General features: G+C 55.5%; 6 protein-coding genes and 1 non-coding gene across 7 annotated transcripts; 3 read left to right on the top strand and 4 right to left on the bottom strand.

Annotated features, from left to right (window-relative positions):
• Positions 1 to 1,998: 1,998 nt before the first annotated feature.
• On the top strand, positions 1,999 to 3,295 carry IWZ02DRAFT_494020 (uncharacterized protein; the record flags this gene model as incomplete). The annotated part of the gene is made up of 4 exons (XM_066769983.1): positions 1,999 to 2,176; positions 2,235 to 2,544; positions 2,596 to 2,727; positions 2,776 to 3,295. 4 exons carry the CDS (start codon positions 1,999 to 2,001, stop codon positions 3,293 to 3,295), a joined length of 1,140 nt encoding a protein of 379 aa, XP_066619112.1.
• A 3,512-nt stretch (positions 3,296 to 6,807) lies between these two features.
• Positions 6,808 to 9,567, bottom strand: IWZ02DRAFT_436590 (protein SIP5; the record flags this gene model as incomplete). The annotated part of the gene is made up of 2 exons (XM_066766543.1): positions 6,808 to 9,120; positions 9,169 to 9,567. 2 exons carry the CDS (start codon positions 9,565 to 9,567, stop codon positions 6,808 to 6,810), a joined length of 2,712 nt encoding a protein of 903 aa, XP_066619111.1.
• An 880-nt stretch (positions 9,568 to 10,447) lies between these two features.
• IWZ02DRAFT_494018 (L-galactose dehydrogenase (L-GalDH)) lies at positions 10,448 to 11,728 on the bottom strand (the record flags this gene model as incomplete). Its single annotated transcript, XM_066769982.1, has 1 exon — positions 10,448 to 11,728. One exon carries the CDS (start codon positions 11,726 to 11,728, stop codon positions 10,448 to 10,450), a length of 1,281 nt encoding a protein of 426 aa, XP_066619110.1.
• A 1,946-nt stretch (positions 11,729 to 13,674) lies between these two features.
• IWZ02DRAFT_t113 lies at positions 13,675 to 13,771 on the top strand. Its single transcript has one exon. It is a non-coding gene; the product is annotated as a tRNA-Val (tRNA).
• An 865-nt stretch (positions 13,772 to 14,636) lies between these two features.
• IWZ02DRAFT_485003 (2-dehydropantoate 2-reductase) lies at positions 14,637 to 16,163 on the bottom strand (the record flags this gene model as incomplete). The annotated part of the gene is made up of 3 exons (XM_066769205.1): positions 15,837 to 16,163; positions 15,704 to 15,770; positions 14,637 to 15,674 (listed from the first exon to the last, which is right to left on the bottom strand). Exons 1-3 carry the CDS (start codon positions 15,863 to 15,865, stop codon positions 14,637 to 14,639), a joined length of 1,134 nt encoding a protein of 377 aa, XP_066619109.1. The 5' UTR covers positions 15,866 to 16,163.
• A 3-nt stretch (positions 16,164 to 16,166) lies between these two features.
• Positions 16,167 to 18,487, bottom strand: IWZ02DRAFT_90814 (uncharacterized protein). Its single transcript, XM_066771402.1, has 3 exons — positions 17,661 to 18,487; positions 16,919 to 17,610; positions 16,167 to 16,871 (listed from the first exon to the last, which is right to left on the bottom strand). The coding sequence occupies exons 1-3, from the start codon at positions 18,060 to 18,062 to the stop codon at positions 16,334 to 16,336; spliced, it is 1,632 nt and encodes a 543-aa protein (XP_066619108.1). The 5' UTR covers positions 18,063 to 18,487; the 3' UTR covers positions 16,167 to 16,333.
• A 43-nt stretch (positions 18,488 to 18,530) lies between these two features.
• Positions 18,531 to 20,324, top strand: IWZ02DRAFT_90809 (aldehyde dehydrogenase domain-containing protein). The gene is made up of 2 exons (XM_066771401.1): positions 18,531 to 19,140; positions 19,224 to 20,324. The coding sequence occupies exons 1-2, from the start codon at positions 18,659 to 18,661 to the stop codon at positions 20,239 to 20,241; spliced, it is 1,500 nt and encodes a 499-aa protein (XP_066619107.1). The 5' UTR covers positions 18,531 to 18,658; the 3' UTR covers positions 20,242 to 20,324.

The raw sequence follows: 20,324 nt of genomic DNA, 5'->3' as shown, positions 1-20,324 counted from the left end.
TGAACAAGCGCTTTGCCAGCATCATCGAAGCCAACGAGCGCGTCTTGGCTGACCGCATTTTTTGCCATACGGCAGTGGGTCATGCCGTCGTCGACAGATGGGGCGTGGCATGTGACAGCTACCGCAAGTCGACCAACTGGCGCAAAAACGCCATGTTCTACCGCAAATTTTGGCGTGTCTTTGGCGACAAGAAGATTTACGATGGCTGCTACACTTCCAACACTGGATTTCCCTTTCTTGATCTCGAAGTTTTTGACGGCGTCCTCATGCGCTCGCCCCTCGCCCTGGCCTGCATCTTTGCCAAGATGGATCCCGTGGTCGAAGACAACCCCAAGTGGTTTTTAGTGTCGCTGAAGGAGTCGCGCCGAAAGCCGGTCGAGAATGGGAAATTGGGCAATTGAGCCGGGTCGTCCGGGTCATGAGTTTCCAAAGGACTGGAAAGAGCACCGACCCTATTGTTGTCAGAAAAGATGAACGACCTAGACAAAAAGAAGATGCGGGTCTACAATTGGGCAAAATGACTCCATTGTATGTGCCTACCGAGGTTATGATTGCGTGGAGGCCATCTTATCCGGAACTTCGATGCGATGCGAGACAACCACGCCTGGTCGGAAACTATCCAAAGCTTCCAAGGATCCCTGTATTTTTTTTAACAGCGCCTTCCCTAGCAACCACGAGATCGTCATCTCACCAGCCACTTCAAGGAACACCGGAGGTCTGTCAAGGTTTTCCAAGAGCTTCGGGGTCCAGCTGGAGAAGGTTTCGGGGACGAGAAACTATCAGGTGCACGGCTTATTCGTACGACGTCCGCCTCTGACGTACCGCACTTTGGATTGGCAACAAAGGTTGATGCCAGACACACCGGCACTTTCGGATTCCGCGCCGAGGTCAACCTCGAGTTCAAGAGCCTGGCCGGCTCAGTCGCCACAAATCACGACCGAAGACGACTGTACACATCGAATCAAGACTGTGGATTTCAATTACCATGGATATCATGCAGCTAGTGACGCCAATCCATGTGCGAAAGCAAGCTGGATGGCGTGCATGTTGCAAGCCGAACTCTCATGAGCTGAGCCAAAGACAACGTCTTGCGAGCTTGTAGCCTGATGCAGTCAGTTTGGCAAGCTGCTAGGGGAAATGGCGCAGCGGATGTCCTGCCGGGCACCTAAGACGACAACCCCACTTCAAGTGGCTTTGTGCGGATGAGCTCCCGCGGCTTGGCCAAACTACTTGCGATGCTCAGCGTTGGGCGTTTAGGTAAGGACCTCGACACTCCGGCGGCCCGATATGGTAGCTAGGATCTCCCAGGTCAGCCCGCAAGGGGAGGAGCAACCGAATTTTAAAGTTGCTTATCGCGCACAACCAGGGTCGACTACCAAGAGGACATAAGGCTTCCAAAGTTGACTGAGTGTCCCCTCCCATTATTCCTACTAGTCACTGGGCGTTTCTATCCAGTAGCGACTCGGAACAGCGGAGTCGGTACGGTGAATTTCGAAAAACAATTCCAACATCCTGTAAATACGAGCAACAAAAGTACCATGGCAAAGATGAGTGCCGCGAAGAAGCACTTAAGCCGTCCTCATCAGGGATAGGCCCCGGAACTTGGAATTCAACAACATGCGACAGACTTGCTCAAGGTCCAGATCCATGCTTTGTGTATCTCTTATTCTTGTCCTTATACTTTATGGGCGCAGTCGATATCTGATGCAACTTCAACTACTTCGTTGGCGATAGCACATTCGCTTGCCCGAAAACCTTCACCCATGCGCGACGGGCACTAGCTCATTGCGAAAATTTCGCCACTTCACACCTTGGAATTCAGGGCCATCGAACGAATACATGGCCGAGACTTTCGCAGCGTCTCCGACTTTCCTGAGCTAGGTAAAGCGTGCCAGACAACGCCAAAGGTCTCGCGTCCAAAAGATTTGGATACCTTTGATCGCACGGACGACACAATCCCTCCATCGTTCGTTCCCGACACTGCGTTGCTCTGCCATCATGGTTACTGGGAGGGAGGCAACAGTTGCCTGCCTTGTGTCGTCAGGAATCGCCACGGGGTTTGTCGGGTTGCGCCTCTACACTCGCTTCAGGATCAGTCGCCATCCTGGGTGGGATGATGCCGTGATTGTCATCGCCGACCTCTTCTCAATAGTGCTCTGTCCAACATATCTATATCGTAAGCTCCTCGTTGCTTGCCGTTGCATGTTCTCGCCTTCAAAGCTTACGCCCAGCAGAGCTCAAGTATGGAATGGGCAAGCCTATAGCGAGTCTAACGCCCGAGGCACTCGTCACGCTACAAGAGTGGTTTTGGGTGTCCACTTGGGTATACCTCTCAGGAATTGCCTTTGGCAAGATGTCGATTCTGATACAATTCTTGCGGATCTTTGTCGACTTCAAGACGAGGTTCGCCTCTTGGTTTACCATTCTTTTCATTGTAACTTGTTGCACCGTATGCTTTTTTGGAGGAATTTTTGCCTGTAATCCCGTCCACAAATTCTGGAAGCAGTCGGTATCAGGTACATGTATCAACTACATGGCAATCTGGTGAGTTGACCCTACCCCTGGAGGCTCAACATGATTAATGACTGTTGACAGGTACATGCACGCGGGCATGTCAATACTTAGCGACATTCTCATCATCATTACTCCTCTTCCCATAATAGTCAACATGAACCTGGAAAAGAAGAAAAAAATCAGTTTGGCAATAACTTTTGCGATAGGAGGATTGTAAGTCACATCTAGCGCCAGCTCGGCAGTCAAGCTGACCATCTACAGCGGCCTCGTCACCTCTGTAATACGGTTCTACTACCTCCACAGGCTATTGATCGTAACCGACAAGACGCTCTTCAATCCATTTCCCGCGCTCTGGTCGGCACTCGAACTAAACACCCTCATTATCTGCGGCTGCCTCATCACGCTTCCTCCTCTCCTTCCGATCATCCTAGGATCTATAAGACGTTACGCGTCTTCCTCGTCGCCTTCCAATTCCCAGGGCAACACCATCGTCGGCCAACTCGGCAGCGACGGCGTAGACTCAAGTCGACCGCGTTTCTGGAGCACGTCAGCTCGAGCCGCTGGACCAAAATGTAGGAATGAAGAAGACCGATGCAGCCTCAAGTCTTTATATCCCAACTTTGCAGAAGGCGTCAAAATTACGACGACGATTGATATGCGGTCGACGCGGAGAGGCTCCTTGGGCAGCAGACATCTTAACAGCGTCCGCGAAATGGAGCCCTGCAGGCAGTTTTCCTCGGCGTCGCAGAAGAGCACAACAGAGATGCAAGAAATGGTTTGATCGCCTTTGTTTTGTGCTGAATCAGTACTTTCGAAACGGCTGAGAGCTTTCTGTCTACGCCGCGGTTTGTAAATTTCCTGGTCAAGCCATCTTTCTGCACATTTGTTTCTGTCATCACGCATGGTTTCATACTTTGTTTCTGCCTTTACAGCGAGCAAGTCTCTTTGGATCATTGTAGCAATACCCCCTTTTCTAAATGTAATTTTCTGAACAAGCAACCATTTCTGACCATCAAACTTTTCCTCGTCTCCAAAAGACGGCTATTATTCACTCTCCATATTTCGAAGAATGAAGGAGGCCCTTGATCATTCAAACTGCCTCTACACATTCAGCTGTCTCCTAATCCCAACGCGTTCGTTTCCCTCTTCAATAGACAAACTCATCTGTCACGCCGCCATTTGCCCGCTCAAAAGACCCAGACAACCCTCTTCGCGCAATCTACGAACCATACGGCGACCTCCCCCAACCAAGCGCGACGACAAAACCACCACCACTACTACCATCATCATCATCATCATCATCATCATCATCATAATTGTACTGCGACCCACCATCCCCGCCGCCTCCTCCATGACCAGCCGACCCATTCTGCCCATACCACCCCATCGGAACCCCCGGACCGCCGAGCGCCGGACCATACGCATTCGCCTGCCGGTGGTGCGCAACGGAGGGGAAACGGCCACCATCACCACCACCACCACCACCACCACCGTACCCGCACTGGCTCCCCGGCCCCGAAGCGCCGCCGTAGACGAAATCATGACGGTCCGGTCCTCGTAAGCCCGCCATCGCCGCGCTCGTTCCTGGTCGGTATCTTGCTGTTGCTGCTGCTGCTGCTGCTGCTGCAGACGGAACGCCACTGCCGGCACTGCTGCCGCCGCTGCCGCTGCCGTAGCTGTTGCAGCTTTCGTACGGGCCGGGGCTGTAGTGGTAGTGGTTGTGGATGGTTTGGTGTATACCACTGCTGCTGCCGCCGCCGCCGCCGCCGCCGTTTGGTCTTTGTTGCCCTTGGCCGTGGCCGCGCGGTGCGAGTGGTGGGAGGGGGCGCAGGGGAGGGTAAGGGTGGAAGGAAGCGGGTTCCGATGTAGCTGAGCTGCTGGATGGAGCCCGTGCCGCGTCGGCTGAGCGCGGACGACGACGGTTGCGTCTGGTTTTCTTTGTGGGTGGAGTGGCTGAAGAGGTGGAGTTGTTATTGTCGTTGTTGTTTCCCATGGTCTCTGGGTGTGTGTTGATGGGTTTGTTGTGAGAGGGAGGTTCCTCTTCGAGTGTGGAGGCGGGCGGGTCTCAAGATGCTGGAGAGGGAGGGAGACAATGGAGCACGAGTGAGAGTGTTTGAGTGAAGTCAATTGTGTGGCCAAGGTGAGAATAGACGAGGAGACTGCAGTGGAAGCAGGTCGATGAGGCAAGCTGATTGATGGAAACTGACTGGCGAAGTGGAAGGGAAGATCTGGAAGCCGCCGGCACAGCTGATTTTATATCGCGCGCAATGGCTGTTGCGTTTTCGCTTTTTGTTGTCTGTCTGGTTTTCTCCTGCACAACAATTACGCTCGCTGGCTGGATACGCTGAACTGTCTCACTTCCTCGTTGCTCTGGGAAAGCAAGCTTGCCAGCTACACAGCGCACGTAGCGAACATTTCACGTGTTGTCTTGCTGACTATCTGAATAGTTGGCCGCCGCTTGTTTGTTCGTCCTGCTTTGCTGTCTGGGACAGCGCAGGGCGACGGGATTCAGCACATTGGCAGGGAGAATGGCGAGATGGAGGCGGAGCGAAGTGGCTAGCCAACACACACACATACACACATACACACGCACCTGCAGACGCGCATAGGAGCCATGACAAATCTGGGGACGAAACAAAGAGAAGAAAGCATTGTCGCTTTGTCGTTCTTGACTTGAGTAGCAAACAGCATGCGCAGCGCAGACATCACAGCACGCAGTTAACCACGCCCGCACCTTCTCGTTTGCACTCTTTGTCCATTCGAACAATGGCGAGGAGAAATGAAGAAGTGGAAACAAAGCGAAGAGAAAAGTGGTGCAACTGACAGCTATCTCACTTGGACCTTAGTCTCACCTTTTCTTTTCCAATTCAAACATGCAAAAAGGACTTTTGTTTGCTGACAGGAAAGAAATTCATGTGGAAGTTAATAAGTCGACTACTATATGAAAGCTCTTTTCTCTCTTCTGCGTCTCCATTTTGCATCTTCTCACCTCCCCTCCTCTCCTTCGCCTCCCATCTCGCCCGGGCTTTCCATCTGACCACATATCTCGCTCGCCCCTTTGCACCGCTACAGGATGGGAGAACTGAATATCAACCGAAACTGGCAAACAAGCAGAAAAGGTCCACGTTCAGATGCTTCCTCCCATCAACTCGCCCCGTTTCTCCTTTTTTTTTTTTTTTTTTCTTCCCCTCTTTTCCCTCTCTCTTCGTTTCAGGGCAAATTGAGCGAAAAAGTCGGTTGCCAACGACTAGAAAGACAGAAATGCCAGCAGAAACACCACTGCACTCGGGGGAACCATGAACTGGGTGAAGAGCGACAGGCTTTGTCGTTTGTCTTTCTCGGTGGTCAAGTAAAGGAAGAAAGAAGGAGGGATAGCGCGAAGGATTTTGCATCGAGAGGTCTGGGGGATTCGGTGAGAGAGACACGAGGAATATTGGTCGAAAGTCATGTAGGAGTGTCGAGGGAAGCAGGAATTGAGGGAAAGCGAGGATGGAATAGTTCCATCCCGTCGTCGTGTTTTACGGAAAAACATGGACATGGTGGTCATCAACGGGTAAGCGTGCCGGTAAGCAAATTAAGACGGCCCGGTTTGGGCGCAGAGAGAGGATCTGGTCCCCGTGAACGAAGGAGCACAACTCGAGAAGAGCAAGAAGGATAGTCCCAAGAATTTAGGGACGCAATAGCGCATCAACATAGCAGGGACACGCGTAGGCATCAAGGCACAAGACACAGAATTACAAGACGCAATATGAGAAATGATGACGAACAAGGCAAGGCCAGAAATCACTTCATTGGAGCATGGATAGTGAGAGCGACGCGACAAAACGCGACTCGACGTAATGCTAACAGACGCGGCCGAGTACAAAAGCGAAGAAGAACGTGCTGCTGAATGTGTGCACACAAGGGGCATGACATGGCATTGAAAGGGGACAATGGCAAGGCAGGGCAAGACGTATGTAAAAGAGAAGGAAAGAACCGCCACGCAAGACACAAGCGCCCCTTAAAACAGCGGGAGGGGGCGCAAAATAGGACCAGAGAGAAGGGGTGAACAACGATAAAAGAACAGACCATGATGAACCATGAGTGTGATGAGCCCGACCCACCGACCGACGACAAAGCACACCATCCCGTCCTGCTCGAGAATCCGCGCGCAGTGCAAATGAAAAGCAGGCAAAAGAAGAGAAAAAGGCCAATCCAGAACCGAACCGATCGACCGCACCGGCAATATATTGACTGTCTGCTGCTGCTTGGATAATGATGAATCATGTGCCTCAACGAATCTACTACTTACGGCTACAACTGCGTAGCCTCCCTTCCTTCCTGTGCATGTTCATCTACTCGTACGTCGCTGTATCCCTTTTGGGGCAGCCCGACATTTGCCTCTCGCGCATTGGCTTTGGCGGCGATGCTCGTGTTGTCCGGCGGGCTCGCCGGTGTCGTCGTGATAACAGGAGGTTCAGCGCTGACCGGGGTAACGGGGTCCTGCTCCGCTTGAGCGGACTCCAATGAGCCAGTCGAGTTGCTTGCCTTTTCCGAGATGTTGTCGTGTGTGCCGCTGGCCTCTGCTACATCCTGAACAGCGGGAAGCTGCTTGGGAGATTCATCAAGAGATGCCGAAGGCTCTTCATCTGGCGTGGACGGCGAGCCAACATCCTCGATATGCTCTGTGTTTTCGTTCCTCCGGTTGCTTTCGCTCTTGGCTCGCTCCTCTTCGTTGCCAATGACTGCTGCCAAGCTTCGAAAGTTGAACGTGGGCTCTGTTCCCGCGCCTCCACCAGGCGGCGTCTCTGCAGCGAAGGCGGGATCGCCCGGACTGTTGTTATCTGTACCCAGACTTAAGCCCGAGGTGTTTGGTGAAGGCTCGAATGAGGACCCTGATGCAATGCCAGGGGCGCCATTGGTGCGAACGGAGTCGCGCTCAGACTCGGACTCGGCAAAAGACGATTCAGACGAAGAGGCATTTGATAGTTGACGGAGCATTGTCCGGTGAGAAGGTGTAGTTTGAGAGTCTTGGGGGGAAGGAGGAGTTGCCACGTCGGGGGCGTTGGAGGACTGAGAAGAGTGGATGCGGGCGCGACTTTCCTCAAGGTGGCGTTGCGGATCGGAGCGCGCCGACGATGAGCCAACGGTAGAGGTTGGTTCGCTGAGAGGGTTGAAGCCGGCGCCGGACCTGTCAATGGCCTTGCCCTTGAGATCATTCTGACTGGATGGGCCCGCCTGTGACGACTCGTCCTCGGGCACGTCAACAGGGAAGAAACCAGACTTGCGCGAATTCTTGGTCATCTTCTTTTCCTCCTTGGCCTTCTTCTTCTCTTCCTTCTTGGCCTGCTTGGCTGCCTCTTTTTCCTCCTTCTTTTTTCTCTCCTCTTCCGCCGCAAGACTCAGTCTGATTGCCTCCATCATCATGAGCTCCTCGAGATCTTCCATTCTCGTCCTACGTGAACTATGCCGCCCCGGAGGGTTTTCATGATTATCGCCGCTTCTGCTCGAGTTTGACAGCAACTGCGTCAACGGATCGCCCGACCCGTTCCGCGGCGTGCCTTGACCGCTGCTATTGGGGCTGTCACCAGAAAACAATGTTCTTCTTCTCCTGCCAAGACCAAAGCCTCGGCTCTCTGAAGGGTTGTTGCCAATGACGTAGGCTGCATTGTGCAGCGCAGTGGCGGCGGCGGATCTGCGCAACGCATGCGCGCGGGCATCGTTGAGCTTCTTGGCCCAGTCCGGTCGTATCATGTCGGTCATAATGACGCCAGGAGAATTGGCCGAAAGAGATTTTCCACGCTTTCTCGTAACCTCACCATCAGAGACGCCGGGTGAGCTGAGCGAAGACGAAGACGACATGGCGGAAGGGTGAGCAAGCTGGCCCTGGTAAGCGAGCCCTCTTCTGAATGGCGGAGGCTCGTAGGTCACGCCGAATTCCGGTTGTACACAAAAGGGACATGCGGCAGGCTCAGAAATCAACATGCAATCATCCTGCGGCTCCTGCGAGGCACTGGGATCGTGTGGGTCATGGTGTTCGGGAGGGTGGGGGTCAGGACGCTTAATCTGCACGAAGCACTCGGAGCAGATGGGTTGGTCGCAACATCTTGTCCTGTTCAAATATGGAGGGTAATATAAGAAACAGATTGGGCACTCGGATGCGTCCTTGTAAAGGAATGCCTCTATTGGCTGGCCGTTCACATAGGGGTCTTTGGGCAACATGATCTCTTGGGGAGTCATGTCGGCTTGAGAATTGTTTTTGGACGTGGTACTGAGGGCTGCAAGGGTCTTGGCACGGGTCCGGATGAAGGGATTGGACGAGGTTGTTTTACCGGCAGGCGAGCTTGGCGATGGGAGTGAGAACCCCCCGTATCCGGGCGAGAGACGTCCCGAAGTGTCAGAGGTGGCAGATTGAGAGCGACCAGTGATTGGGACCATAAGGCCATTGAGGTTCGAGTCGGAGGCTTTGGGACTAGCATATGCCGATGGTTTACTTTCCAATTCCGGGGGAGCCTCATCTGCAGGAGGAATCGGCAAGCCGCGGACGGCGGCGACCAGCTGATGTTCAGCCCATGAGTCGTTGTGGTCGTTGAGTCCTTTCCAGAAGGGCGCTATCCGACGTTCAATCTGCGGAAGTTAGCCATGCGCCTGGAGTCAAACGGCGTTGGAACATACCATGAGCTGTCTGACAATTTGCTTGTTAAAGTCTTCTGTTCCAGTGTAGGTTCCCAATGTGACTAGATATCCTCCGTCGACGCCTTCTTCCCGCATGCTCCGCTCGCGTTCCTTTTCCCTCAATTCGCGCTCTTTGGCAAGCTTCCTAGCTTCGCGCTCGGCCTTGGTCTCGCGGCGCGTGTATCCTTCGGGAGCGTCTCTGCTGCTGGAGCCGGGGCGGATGCCGAGGAACGAGAGGTCGGGTCCGCTGCCGCGGCCAGTGCGAGAAGAGTAGATGCGATCGCCAGAGGCGTGCGAAGAGTGAGAGGCGGCGGCGTGCGAAGCATCGCCAGCTCTGGAGTGGCCCGAGTGGCCTACAGCGGTCGTGGGACGACCCTCTCTGCTCGAGTTGTTGCCCATGGCGGAGGTAAAGGCAGCTGTAGCTGGGCGGAGCTACAGCAAGTCGGCGTGGTTGGGGGAGTGGTCGAGTTTCAACAGGTAAACATTCGATAGCTCGACTAAAGCGGGGGACCCAGGTCGATGGCTCGAGTGTCACCAGGACTGCGAGAGGGGGAGTTGGTCATCCGCAGCGCATCGTGTGTGCGGTCGAATTGGCAGAGCGACCGGAGCTGGAGAGCGGTGGGTTGGACGGAAGTCTGGCAGGCAAGTAAGGTAGTTACGGTGAGAGGTTGGCGGGGAGGCAGGTGGAGGATGAGGGTGAGGCTTGTTGTGGACGGGCCGAGGACTACTGACTGCACTGGCTCTGGATGGATGCGGGAGCGGGTGGGTGCGCTGGCTCCAGATGCGACTGCGGCCTCTGCTCTGCTGTGCCTCGTCGGATGTTTCTTTTGCGACAGGATTCGCGGGGCGTGCTTTTTGGAGAAAAAAAAAAAAAAAAAAGGTCGTTGAATGCGTGCGTCGTGTCTTGTCTTGTCTTGTCTTGCCTTGTCTTGTCTTGGGTTGTGCGAGTCTGAAGCTGTGAAAGGCGCGCCGGGTCCGGCCTTGTTCCCGTGCTTGTGCCTTGATTATTTTGTCGCTTTGCAGCGCCGCCCTATGTACGTACCTACAATCAAATCATCATTCAATCATCATCCCGGCTCCCGTCGCCCTTATTCGACTTCAGTTACGTCAGTCCGGGTGGCCTCACAACATCGTCCTCCGCTGCTCCCGCAACTCGACCCCATGATCACTTCTCACGCGACTGCAACAAGTCTGGATTGTTGTTCCGCGATCCCATGCCAAAAACTCCTCACACCACCAGCGCCGTTTGCAATGTATCTATCGTGTACACATAAAGCCGTCAACGCAGCGGCAGGTCCTTCCTGTCCGCGATCTCTGGCTCCGGACTCGCCGCTGGAGTTGGCCACGGAGCCTTTGCATCCACTTCCATGACCGCCTTCTTGGTCGCCCTTTGGTTGACGAAGCCCTTGGACGGCGAATCCCACGTATAGTCGACAAAAGACCCAAGACACTCCTGCACGCCTTCAGCAAGAATCTGGACAGCGTGCTTCCTGTTGCGACTCCACTCGTGAGCTCGCCGCCAGCGACCGGCGCGGTCGGCAATGCCTTGGCCATCTTCCAACCCGTCCAGAATACTCCTCCACACCATCATTGTTTTTTCCAGCTCTGAGGCTTTGCTGACGCCGATGACGCTCACTCCCAGCTTCTTGCCGCCAACTTGCTCAATCGTTTCCCTGGTCAGCGGCACTCCGGAAGCAGGATCGCCAAGAGATCCAACAGGCGCACCCGTCTGCAGCCAAGTCTCGAGGGCGAAGCGGATTGCGAGAACCTCAAGCTTCTCCCCGTACCTGTCGCAAAAGTCGGAAGCGTCGCGGACGGCAGCGCGCAACTCTCTGCTGGCGGGATGGAAGTCGCCCATGGATCCGACTGGCACGCCCTCTCTCCGCAGTAGACCCATGCCCAAAGGACTGGCATTGGGGACCACGTCGACACCCGCCTCCACTAGTCGCTGTATTCCCTTGGTTGCCAGTGTTGTGTTTTGCACGGTGAAATTGGCATAGTTTTGGACAATGTCCAGCGGCTCGCCAGTCTCACTAAGGACCCTTTCCGCAATCCGGCACAGCGTGTCCACCGGATAGCCAGATATACCCACGTACTTGACTGTACCCGTCTCGTCGCGAATCCGGCGCAATTCGCGAATCGCACCCAGTACCTCGTCCTCGCTCACGAATTCAACATCATGGCAATACACGGCATCAAGATATGGTGTCTTGAGCCGCTCGAGACTCCGTGCGACCGATGCGCGCACCCACTCCGGGCTGTAGTCGAACTCGTCCGAGGAGACGCGACCAACCTTGGTGAGCAGGAAATATTCCTCGCGCGGAAAAGACGCGCGCACAAACGGCGTCGCAAGAGCAGCGCCCAGCAATGACTCGGAGGGACCGTAATAGGGCGAAGTGTCGAAAGCGCGGATTCCCAACTCGAGTGCGGACTGGACGAGGCCGGTAGTGTCAAGCGCGAAAGGATCCTTGTTGTACTGGTGGTTGAAGGTTGCGGTGCCGAATATGAGAGGCGGCAGGCTGACCGACAGGGGCGTTTTTGCTTTTGCTGCTGGGGACATGATTTGAAATTTTGCGGACATTGCCGAGTAAGGCGACGGCAGGACTGAGGGTGGGCGAGGGCCAATGGGCGAGTGAGGCTGCAGAGGTAGGTTGGCGGCTGAAGTTTATTGCCGCGACTCGAAGCAGGATTGATGAGGCTCCCAGCAAAGAAGGTTCAAAGCGATCGCGGGTGCAGAAGCAGGAACGCGTCCTGAGAGGCCGGGCGTTTGACGACGGAGAGAGTAGGTATGTAGGTAATTGATTGCAGACTGCACGCTGGAAAGGAGAGGGAAGACGGACGCTGAAAAGAAGAATGGCATAGGCAGGCGAGGCGGACGACGCGACAAAATTGCCCGTAGTCCGCCAACCAACAGCCCAAGCCAGCGAGCCCAGACGTTCGGCCGATCGCGCCCAGGACTTCTTCCATTGACCTGACTGATCCGGACCAAGTCGTTGACGTGCTCGATTATTGCATGCCTGAAGATGAAATGTCGTGGCCGCGCTAATGCAGGAACGTCGCCATCTCCGACCGGCACCGACTTTGGTCGAGCTGGCCGCTCTGGCCCGCCGCTTCCCATGGCGCCTGTGATTGATTGCTAACACACGACACAGCGCCTCCGATCGCCCACGACGCATCTGTCCTCCATCCCCCATCCACCTCCCCAGGTTCACCTCGAGACCCGACCGCCATACCCTGATTGACGCGGCCATGGTTTGCACGACGCCAACGGCTTGCATGCGTGGCTCACTGGTTGGCTAGTATTGGAATGTCGTCGACCCCATGTAGACTGTGGGTGCGGCGTTGGCCCAGACTGCCGCTGTTGGACTCTGAGTGTGATGCGCCGGTTCGGAGTCGGGATGGACCGGGTGCTGCGCAAACTTGGTGTTGTGGGGAGCGAACGTGTTGGCTGCGATGGCCGGATTGCGCAATGTGCAGTGTGAAGATCATGGCGGGCGGTACTGTTCCTGTCGCTGCATCTGCAGAATCAAGTCCATAGATATCAGAAAAACAGACAAGCATTGGATGCTTGCCAATTTCCAGGGTCCAATTCGATCTCCATCATCACTGTTCGCCCAGATCAGATACCCAGGCGGTCAGCCAGCGTGATCCGCAGCCAACCAACAAGGTATATGCCAGAGCAATGTATCGCAAGCTGCAATGCGCACAGCCTGCCTGCGTCATCTTGCAGTCCGATCTATGGCGTCAGCAACACCCAGCAGAGTGCCACCGCTTCTCATCACCTTCGCGCCCATTTGTAAGCTCCCCGAGGTTTCCAAGCCAAGCCGGCTCTCCATCCACCAGCTGTTTAGCGGTGCTTGGTCGTCTTGCCTTGTGCGCCAGATGGCAGATCAGACGGATGTGACGAGTCTTCGGCGCAGATGTGTCTCGAGTAAGCTTTGCTGACGCCCCCCCCCCCCGCTTGCTTGGTCTGTTGCTTGGTACTCTTGTCTGCCCCGTGGCGCCGTTGACGAGATCCGTCGCTGTGTTTCGCGTATCGGCGCGCGAAGCCGGTCACACATTTGTACCTTGGTGATGCGCGAAGCTGCTAGGATGGTGAACTGCGTGGTTGAGCAGCGCGATGCCGTTTCAGCGACACAACCCGAAACTCCGTCCTCCATCTCAAAGTTTTTCCGCATCGTCAACTGGTTTGTTTTACTTCTTCGTTTGCTTTGTCTTCTAATTCCTCGATGCGTGCGACTCGAGTGCACGTGGTGAGACATCCTTGCTTTGTTGGAGTCCTTCGTTGGGATCTTCCTTCCCCTGCCCCTTTTTGTTCTCCCTCTTTCCACGACCCACTTACAAGTCCACCTGTTTGCCATTGTAATTTAGCATGCTCGCTCTAGTCAAATTGCTTTGACTCTGTCAGGAGCCGCAAAATGGTCCAGAAGAACATGGAGTTTTCCACTGCTTGCTTAGATGGAATGAATGAAAGAAAATGCACAATCGAAGTCTTATAGTCTACACGCGGGGTTGGTGTAGTTGGTTATCACGTCAGTCTAACAGAGAATTTCTGAAGTTTGAAGAGCACTGAAGGTCGCGAGTTCAAGTCTCGCATCCCGTAATTTTTGCTCTTGGGCCTGACACGACGGGAAAGGTTCGGGACTACTTCTTGCCGGGCCCTACGATGAAAGAGACGCTTCAGCAAAGTGAGGAAGACGTCTGGTGTGTTTGGCTTGGGTGGTGGGTTGGGTTGTAGGTGTTGCGCCACCCCCTTTTTGACCCCTGGATGTGTTTGGGGCTGCACCGATGGTACTTGGGTGAGTCGTACACCTTGCTCTTCGTTCTCCCAGCTGTCTCGACGCAGGGAAAGCATCGCTCGACCCTGTCAATTGTCTTTGCCTCTACGAATTGTCTTCTAGGTTTCTTGCACCTGACTCAATTTATTCTCCAACTGTGCAGGAATGCTCTAACTACTTCATACTAGGGCTCATTACCTTCCCTTCTCTTCCATAGTGAGCTCCCAAAGCTTTAGATCTGTAAGCATTGACGTCACCTATCGAATGCTTGAGCACTGACAAAGGTGGGGCGATGTGCTCGCTAGACAAGCGAGCGGCGAAGGAGTGAGGGCAGTTTGACAAGTTCAAAGATAAAGAAACATGCGAGGGATGAGTGGCTTTCTTGATAAGGCGGTGCTTGGCTCCAATCGACGAATTGATGTCAAGATTGTGGTGGTGTCCATAAAGACGAAACATCATCATCACTTCGCCGTTGTCCAAGAACGCAAAAAGATTGATGCGGAGACGGTCGGATATGTAATTGTACGACGAAGGACCTCCTCACTTGCTGCACAGAGAACAGGCGAAATGGAAAAGTACTCCAGACCAATTAATGCGGTCCCTCTTTTTAGACGAGGATGTGGCTAGCGAAATCAAGTTTTACATCTATCTCTGTTCGATAGTAACTCATGGCGAGCTTCGCGGCCGCAGTCACAACTTCGGGCTTCCCTTCTCCTTCTCCGCCTTCAACCGCGCATCCCTCTCGCGCACCGCGCTCTTTAGCAACGCATACACCGTCTGCAACCGCGGCAGCTCGACACCCCTCTGGCGCGCAATCCGAATGGGCAGGCCGAGAATGACCTCCAACTCAAGCGGCTGACCACGCTCCCAATCAAGCAACATGCTCGGCTTGCCGCCCTTGTTGCGCTCGGTGCTCTTCAAAATGGTGTCCGGGGCAGCCAGCTTGTCGGGGAACGGGCGACCGAGGATGCGCGGCGCGGCGTCGTAAAGTTCGGCCATGATGCCGTGCAGATGGGCGCGCAGCTCCGCGTCCGTCACCATGTCAGCGTTGCCGCGGCCGCCGCTGAGAATCGCCGACGGGTTGAAGGCGGCGTTGATGAGCAGCTTGTGCCACCGCACCTGCTGCAGCGACACCTCGTCGTAGAACTCGGCGTCGCGCAGCCCGCCCAGGTCGTTGAATAGGTGCACGAGCTCGCGCACGCACGCGTCGCCGCGCTGCGAAAGTTGATGCTTCTCCTGTTGCTGATGCTGCGCCGATTCGTCGTCCACGCCCAGCCCGTCCGTGTACGCGCCCATGCTGATGCGCGTCCAGCGGTTCTGCCTCACCACGCCGTGCCGCACTTGCTCGGCGGAGATGACTGTGACGGCGGAGACGATGGGGTTGCGCGGGAACCGTTTGCGGTGCGCCTCTTCGATGCCGACGCCGTTTTGAATCAGCACAATGCACGTCGCGCCCGCGCCGACCACCGGCTCAATCGCCGCCGCGTCGTCCGTCACACCCGGGAGCGCCTTGGTCGTTACAATCACGTAGGACCAGCCCGACGGCGGTGTGGCGGCAGCCGCCTCGTCGATTGACGCATATACTGCGTGTGGCGTAAAGTGGTAGTTGCCAAAGTTGCGACTTTCGAGCTCAATTCCGGAGCGCGAAAGTGTGGGATAGTTTGATCGAGCAACTAGAGAGACATGAATGTTTTTGGATGGCTGAATCCATGATTGTGTTAGACCGCTCTGTCGAGTGATGAAAGTTGGGCACCCACGTGATGAAGTCGTGATGCGTAAAAGCAGCCTACTGCGCCGGCGCCGACAAAGAGTATGTAGATGGGTCTAGTATGACAGTCAGCGTAGATCTTGAAAAAGTGGCAGGCAAGGTAGAGAGAATGCGCATCTTACTTTGAATCCGATCCTTCTGCTGATGCCATGATGGAGAAGGGGTATCAAAGAGAACGCAGGGCTGTCGTGAGTAACTCGAGAACGATACAAGAGGCTGGAACAAAGATCCTAATTAAAGTTCGAAGTAAATTGGGAAAACGCAAACCGAAGCGCCGCATCCTTTGGCTGACGATGCGGTTGAACGGTTGCAAGTGACAACGAGAGAGGCCATCACGTGGAGTGACGACTCTCGAACGGGACCTCGGGAGATGGTTCGGAGATGCTTTCTCACCATCCCGCTTTACCAGGCTTCAACCGGCAACCATCAGACCACACGTTGAAACCCAAAGGCGAACTTAAATACTGAATTTTTTCCGTGCTATGCATAAATGGCGTCTAGGATATATGGCCCAGCAAAGTCTCCCGCAAATTTCCACCAAGCGCCGTTTTTTCCGTAAACCGTGAAGCTGATGACTACATTATCCAAAATTCCACCCAAAGATCCACAACCAATGCGCTTAGAGCTTGGGCTTCTCAAGACCCTGCCAGCCAGCAGCCTCGGCAACGAGCTCAGCGCAGCGCTCACCAATGCTCAGCACCGTAAGCATGGGGTTAATGGTGACCATCTCGGGGAAGACACCAGCGTCCGCGATGCGAAGGTTCTTAATGCCGCGGACGTTGAGCTGAGGGTCGACGACGGCAAGAGGGTCCTTGGTAACGTCGCCCATCTTGGTGGTACCGGCCGGGTGGTACACGGTGTGGTGGACGCGACGGCCGTACTCGCTAAGCTCCTCGTCCGTCTGGATCTTTGGGCCAGGGGCAACCTCGCGCTTGATCCAGGACCTGAAGGGCTCCTGCTCGGCAATCTGGCGAGCAGCCTTGAGGCCAGCAACAATCGTAGCGGCGTCGTAGCCCTCGGGGTCGGTAAAGTAGCGGAAGTCGAGCGCAGGCTTGACGTTGGGGTCGGACGAAGTCAGGTAGAGACGGCCGCGAGAGCGGGGGCGGGGAATGTTGGGGGTCATGCAGAAGGCGTCAATGGGAGTGTCGTAGCCAAGACTGGTCACTATCAGCTGTTGAAACCACAATAGTACAAAGGCACTTACCGGGCGGTGTTGTAAACAAAGGGAATCTGGTAGCAGTGGCACATGATGTCCGCAATGTCCTTGTCATCCCCGTTGGCGTTGGGCACCTCGCGGCGGAGGAAGACGGCGGCGTCCGAGTCCATGGTGGTCTGGTCAGCGGGAACGGGCTTGTTGAGTTCCCACATGATGATACTCTCGGGGTGGTCGAGCAGGTTCTCGCCGACACCGGGAATGTCGCGGACGACGTTGATTCCCAGGCTCTGGAGCTGGTCCTTGGGACCCAGACCAGAGAGCAGCATCAGACGAGGAGTGTCGACGGCACCGTTGCAGATGATGGTCTCGCGCTTGGCGCGAACGGTGCGCTTCTGGCCGTCAAAGAGGGTGATGTTGACGCCAGTAGCGCGGTCACCCTCAATGTTGATCTTGCTGACCCAGGCGTTGGTCAAGATGGTCAGGTTGGGCTTCTTCTCTTCGCCGCGGAGAATGGGGTGGATGTAGGCAACAGAGGCACTGCTCCGGCGGCCATCGTCGGGGTTGTAGGCAACGGAAAGGAAACCAACACCCTGCTTGAGGTGGCCCTCACGCTTAATCTCGGCGTTGAAGTCGTGCAGGATGGGAATGTCAAGAGCCTTGGCGGAAGCAACAATCCAGTCCTTGCAAAGCTGGTTCCTGTGACGCTCATGGACGGGCTGGACGGTGTTACGAAGGTTGTCCTGGCTCCAAGTTAGTTCATGACGTAGTACATATCGACGCGGCACGTTACCAAAAGACGGTTGATGGTCTTGAAGTCCCATCCTTTGCAGCCCAGCTTCTGCCATCTTTGCATGTCATAGTCAAAGGTGCGAAAGGAAATCAAGGTGTTGTGGCTGGAGCAACCACCGAGGACCTTGGCGCGGGAGTGCCTGATGTGCGAGTTGCCCATGGGCTGCTCAGTGGTGCCATAGTCGTAGTCAAACTCGCCGCCGAGGAGATTGAGCCATTCCTTGAGCAGGAGCACGCGATCATCCTGGAAGTCGGAGGGACCGCCCTCGACCAGGAGAATCTTCTTGTCGGGCAGGTATTCGGCCAGGCGGCTAGCAACGACGCAGCCGGCAGTACCGCCGCCGGCAATGACAAAGTCATAGTCGTTGACGGTGTGGGCGGGCAGCTTGGTGGTGGTAGACATTTTGGCGGGGCTACGACTATCAACGGAAACGACGAGGAAAAAGAGGGACGGTTGCGTTTAGGACAAAGACAAGAAACAAGGAAACTCGACGGGGAAAAGTCTCTTGAAGAATTTTCGGGACAGAGGACATGCAGGGCCCTCTGGGATGACCCTCGGAAACGCTATGGCAGCATCAGTGATACGGCTACCCCACAGGCAGGCTGTCAGGCCCCGATGGCAGCGCAAAATGGCACCGGTATCAGTCGACGACAGGCGATCGTGGACGGAGTTGTCGGTGTGGTCCTGGGCGGATCAAAGCCCAAGCCGCGTGGTGGGGAGGATCGCGGGTCCCTTTGCCTGAAAAAGGTCAATGGAGCGCATCAATAACACACGCTAAAAATATAGTCACTGGATCCATCCGTCTCGCGTCGTCAAAAATTTCATGAACCACCGCCCGTCGCGATCCCGCACACTTCACTGTCTGCATTGACGTTGTCGCCGTGGCTTCAGCGCTGCGGCCCACTTTTGCTGCGACTTCCGTCGCCCTCCGCCGCCGTGCTCTTACCACTCACCGTCATCGCTTTGTTGTCACCACCGTCGTATCCATCACCACCGCCATGTCGCAACCCTACGGCGCCCGCCAGCTCTACTGGGACGGCAAAGTCCAGCCTGCCACCTCGGGCGAGACATTCGAGTCCATCGACCCGTCGACCGCCAAGCCCATTGCCACCGTCCATGCAGCCTCCCACGCCGATGTCGATTCAGCCGTCGCGAGCGCCCAAGCCGCCTTTCCCGGCTGGTCTTCCACTCCCGCCGCCCAGCGCGCTCGTATTCTGCAAAAGGCTGTCCAGCTGCTGCGGGAGCGCAACGATGAGATTGCCAAGACCGAGACGCACGACACGGGCAAGGCCTACAGCGAAACGAGCTGCGTCGATGTCGTGACGGGAGCTGATGTACTCGAATACTTTGCCAACATGGTCGGTAGCGGTGGGTTGAACGGCGAGACGATACAGCTGAGGGACGATGCATGGGCATACACGAAGAAGGAGCCGCTGGGTGTGTGTGCCGGAATCGGTGCTTGGAACTACCCTATTCAAATGTGCGTTGTTATACTCATCAGTGCCTTTTTGCGCTTCAATTCCAAGTGAGATGCATGCCGTGAATGCTGACGGGTCAACGCAGCGCCCTCTGGAAGTCTGCGCCGTGCCTGGCAGCGGGAAACACCATGGTGTACAAGCCCTCTGAATTCACTCCCCTCCATGGCGAGACCCTCGCCAAAATCTACACCGAGGCTGGCGTCCCACCCGGTGTCTTCAACATTGTCCATGGCGCTGGCGATGTCGGTGCGTACTTGACGCAGCACTCGGGAATCGCAAAGGTCTCCTTCACCGGACAGGTGAGCACTGGGTCCAAGGTTGCAGCTTCGGCCGCTGGCGGCATGAAGTATGTGACCATGGAGCTGGGCGGCAAGTCTCCAGTCATCATCCTCGAAGATGCCGAGCTCGAAAACGCAGTTGATGGTGCCATGATGGCCAACTTTTACTCGACTGGCCAGGTCTGCACCAACGGCACGCGCGTATTCGTCCCCGAGGCCATGCTGCCTGCTTTTGAGAAGCGTCTTCTCGAGAAGATTCAATACGTGCGCTTGGGCGACCTGTTCGACATGAACACAAACATGGGTCCGCTAGTGAGCAAGGTGCACTACGAAAAGGTCCTGTCATACATTAAGCATGGCATCGAAAACGATAAGGCCAAACTTCTCTGCGGAGGCGCAGAGGCTCCCGCGAACCTGCCGTCGGAGCTCAAGGACGGCTTCTGGGTGCAGCCGACCGTCTTCACCAACTGCACCGACGAAATGAAGATTGTCCAGGAAGAAATCTTTGGGCCAGTCATGAGCATTCTGCCGTACAAGACGGTCGACGAGGCTGTTGCCCGGGCTAACAAGACTCAGATGGGTTTGGCGGCCGGTGTCTTTACCAAGGACCTCAACGCCGGCCACAAGGTGATTCAGCAGTTGCAGGCAGGCATCACCTGGATGAACACGTGGGGCGAGTCGCCGGCCGAGATGAGTGTGGGCGGATGGAAGAAGAGCGGCGTTGGCGTTGAGAACGGCAGGCGCGGACTCGAAGCCTGGGTGCGCAACAAGAGCACGCTGATCGACATGAGCGGGCAGGTGGCGACGGTGTTTGCGAAGCTGTAAGCGCGCACATTCCTGCTCGACAGCATTTGACCGGCGTTTGGCGGCTAATTGGCATTGCGCTGTGGATCCTGAGAATAGATGGC

This window comes from Phyllosticta citriasiana (assembly GCF_038021145.1).
Source record: "Phyllosticta citriasiana strain CBS 120426 chromosome Unknown IWZ02scaffold_15, whole genome shotgun sequence".
NCBI classification, from domain to species: Eukaryota; Fungi; Ascomycota; class Dothideomycetes; order Botryosphaeriales; family Phyllostictaceae; genus Phyllosticta; species Phyllosticta citriasiana.
The sequence above is the reverse complement of the archived record's forward strand: the minus strand, read 5'-3'. Positions and strand labels throughout refer to the sequence as shown.

Bases quoted from the DNA above. Each gene is read 5' to 3' on its own strand.
- IWZ02DRAFT_90814 (XM_066771402.1), bottom strand. From the start codon at position 18,062: ATGTCTACCACCACCAAGCTGCCCGCCCACACCGTCAACGACTATGAC. The intron at 17,611-17,660 runs GTAACGTGCCGC...ACTTGGAGCCAG, and splicing joins AGACCATCAACCGTCTTTTG to GACAACCTTCGTAACACCGT. The intron at 16,872-16,918 runs GTAAGTGCCTTT...GATAGTGACCAG, and splicing joins TTTGTTTACAACACCGCCCG to TCTTGGCTACGACACTCCCA.
- IWZ02DRAFT_90809 (XM_066771401.1), top strand. From the start codon at position 18,659: ATGTCGCAACCCTACGGCGCCCGCCAGCTCTACTGGGACGGCAAAGTC. The intron at 19,141-19,223 runs GTGCGTTGTTAT...GGGTCAACGCAG, and splicing joins TGGAACTACCCTATTCAAAT to CGCCCTCTGGAAGTCTGCGC.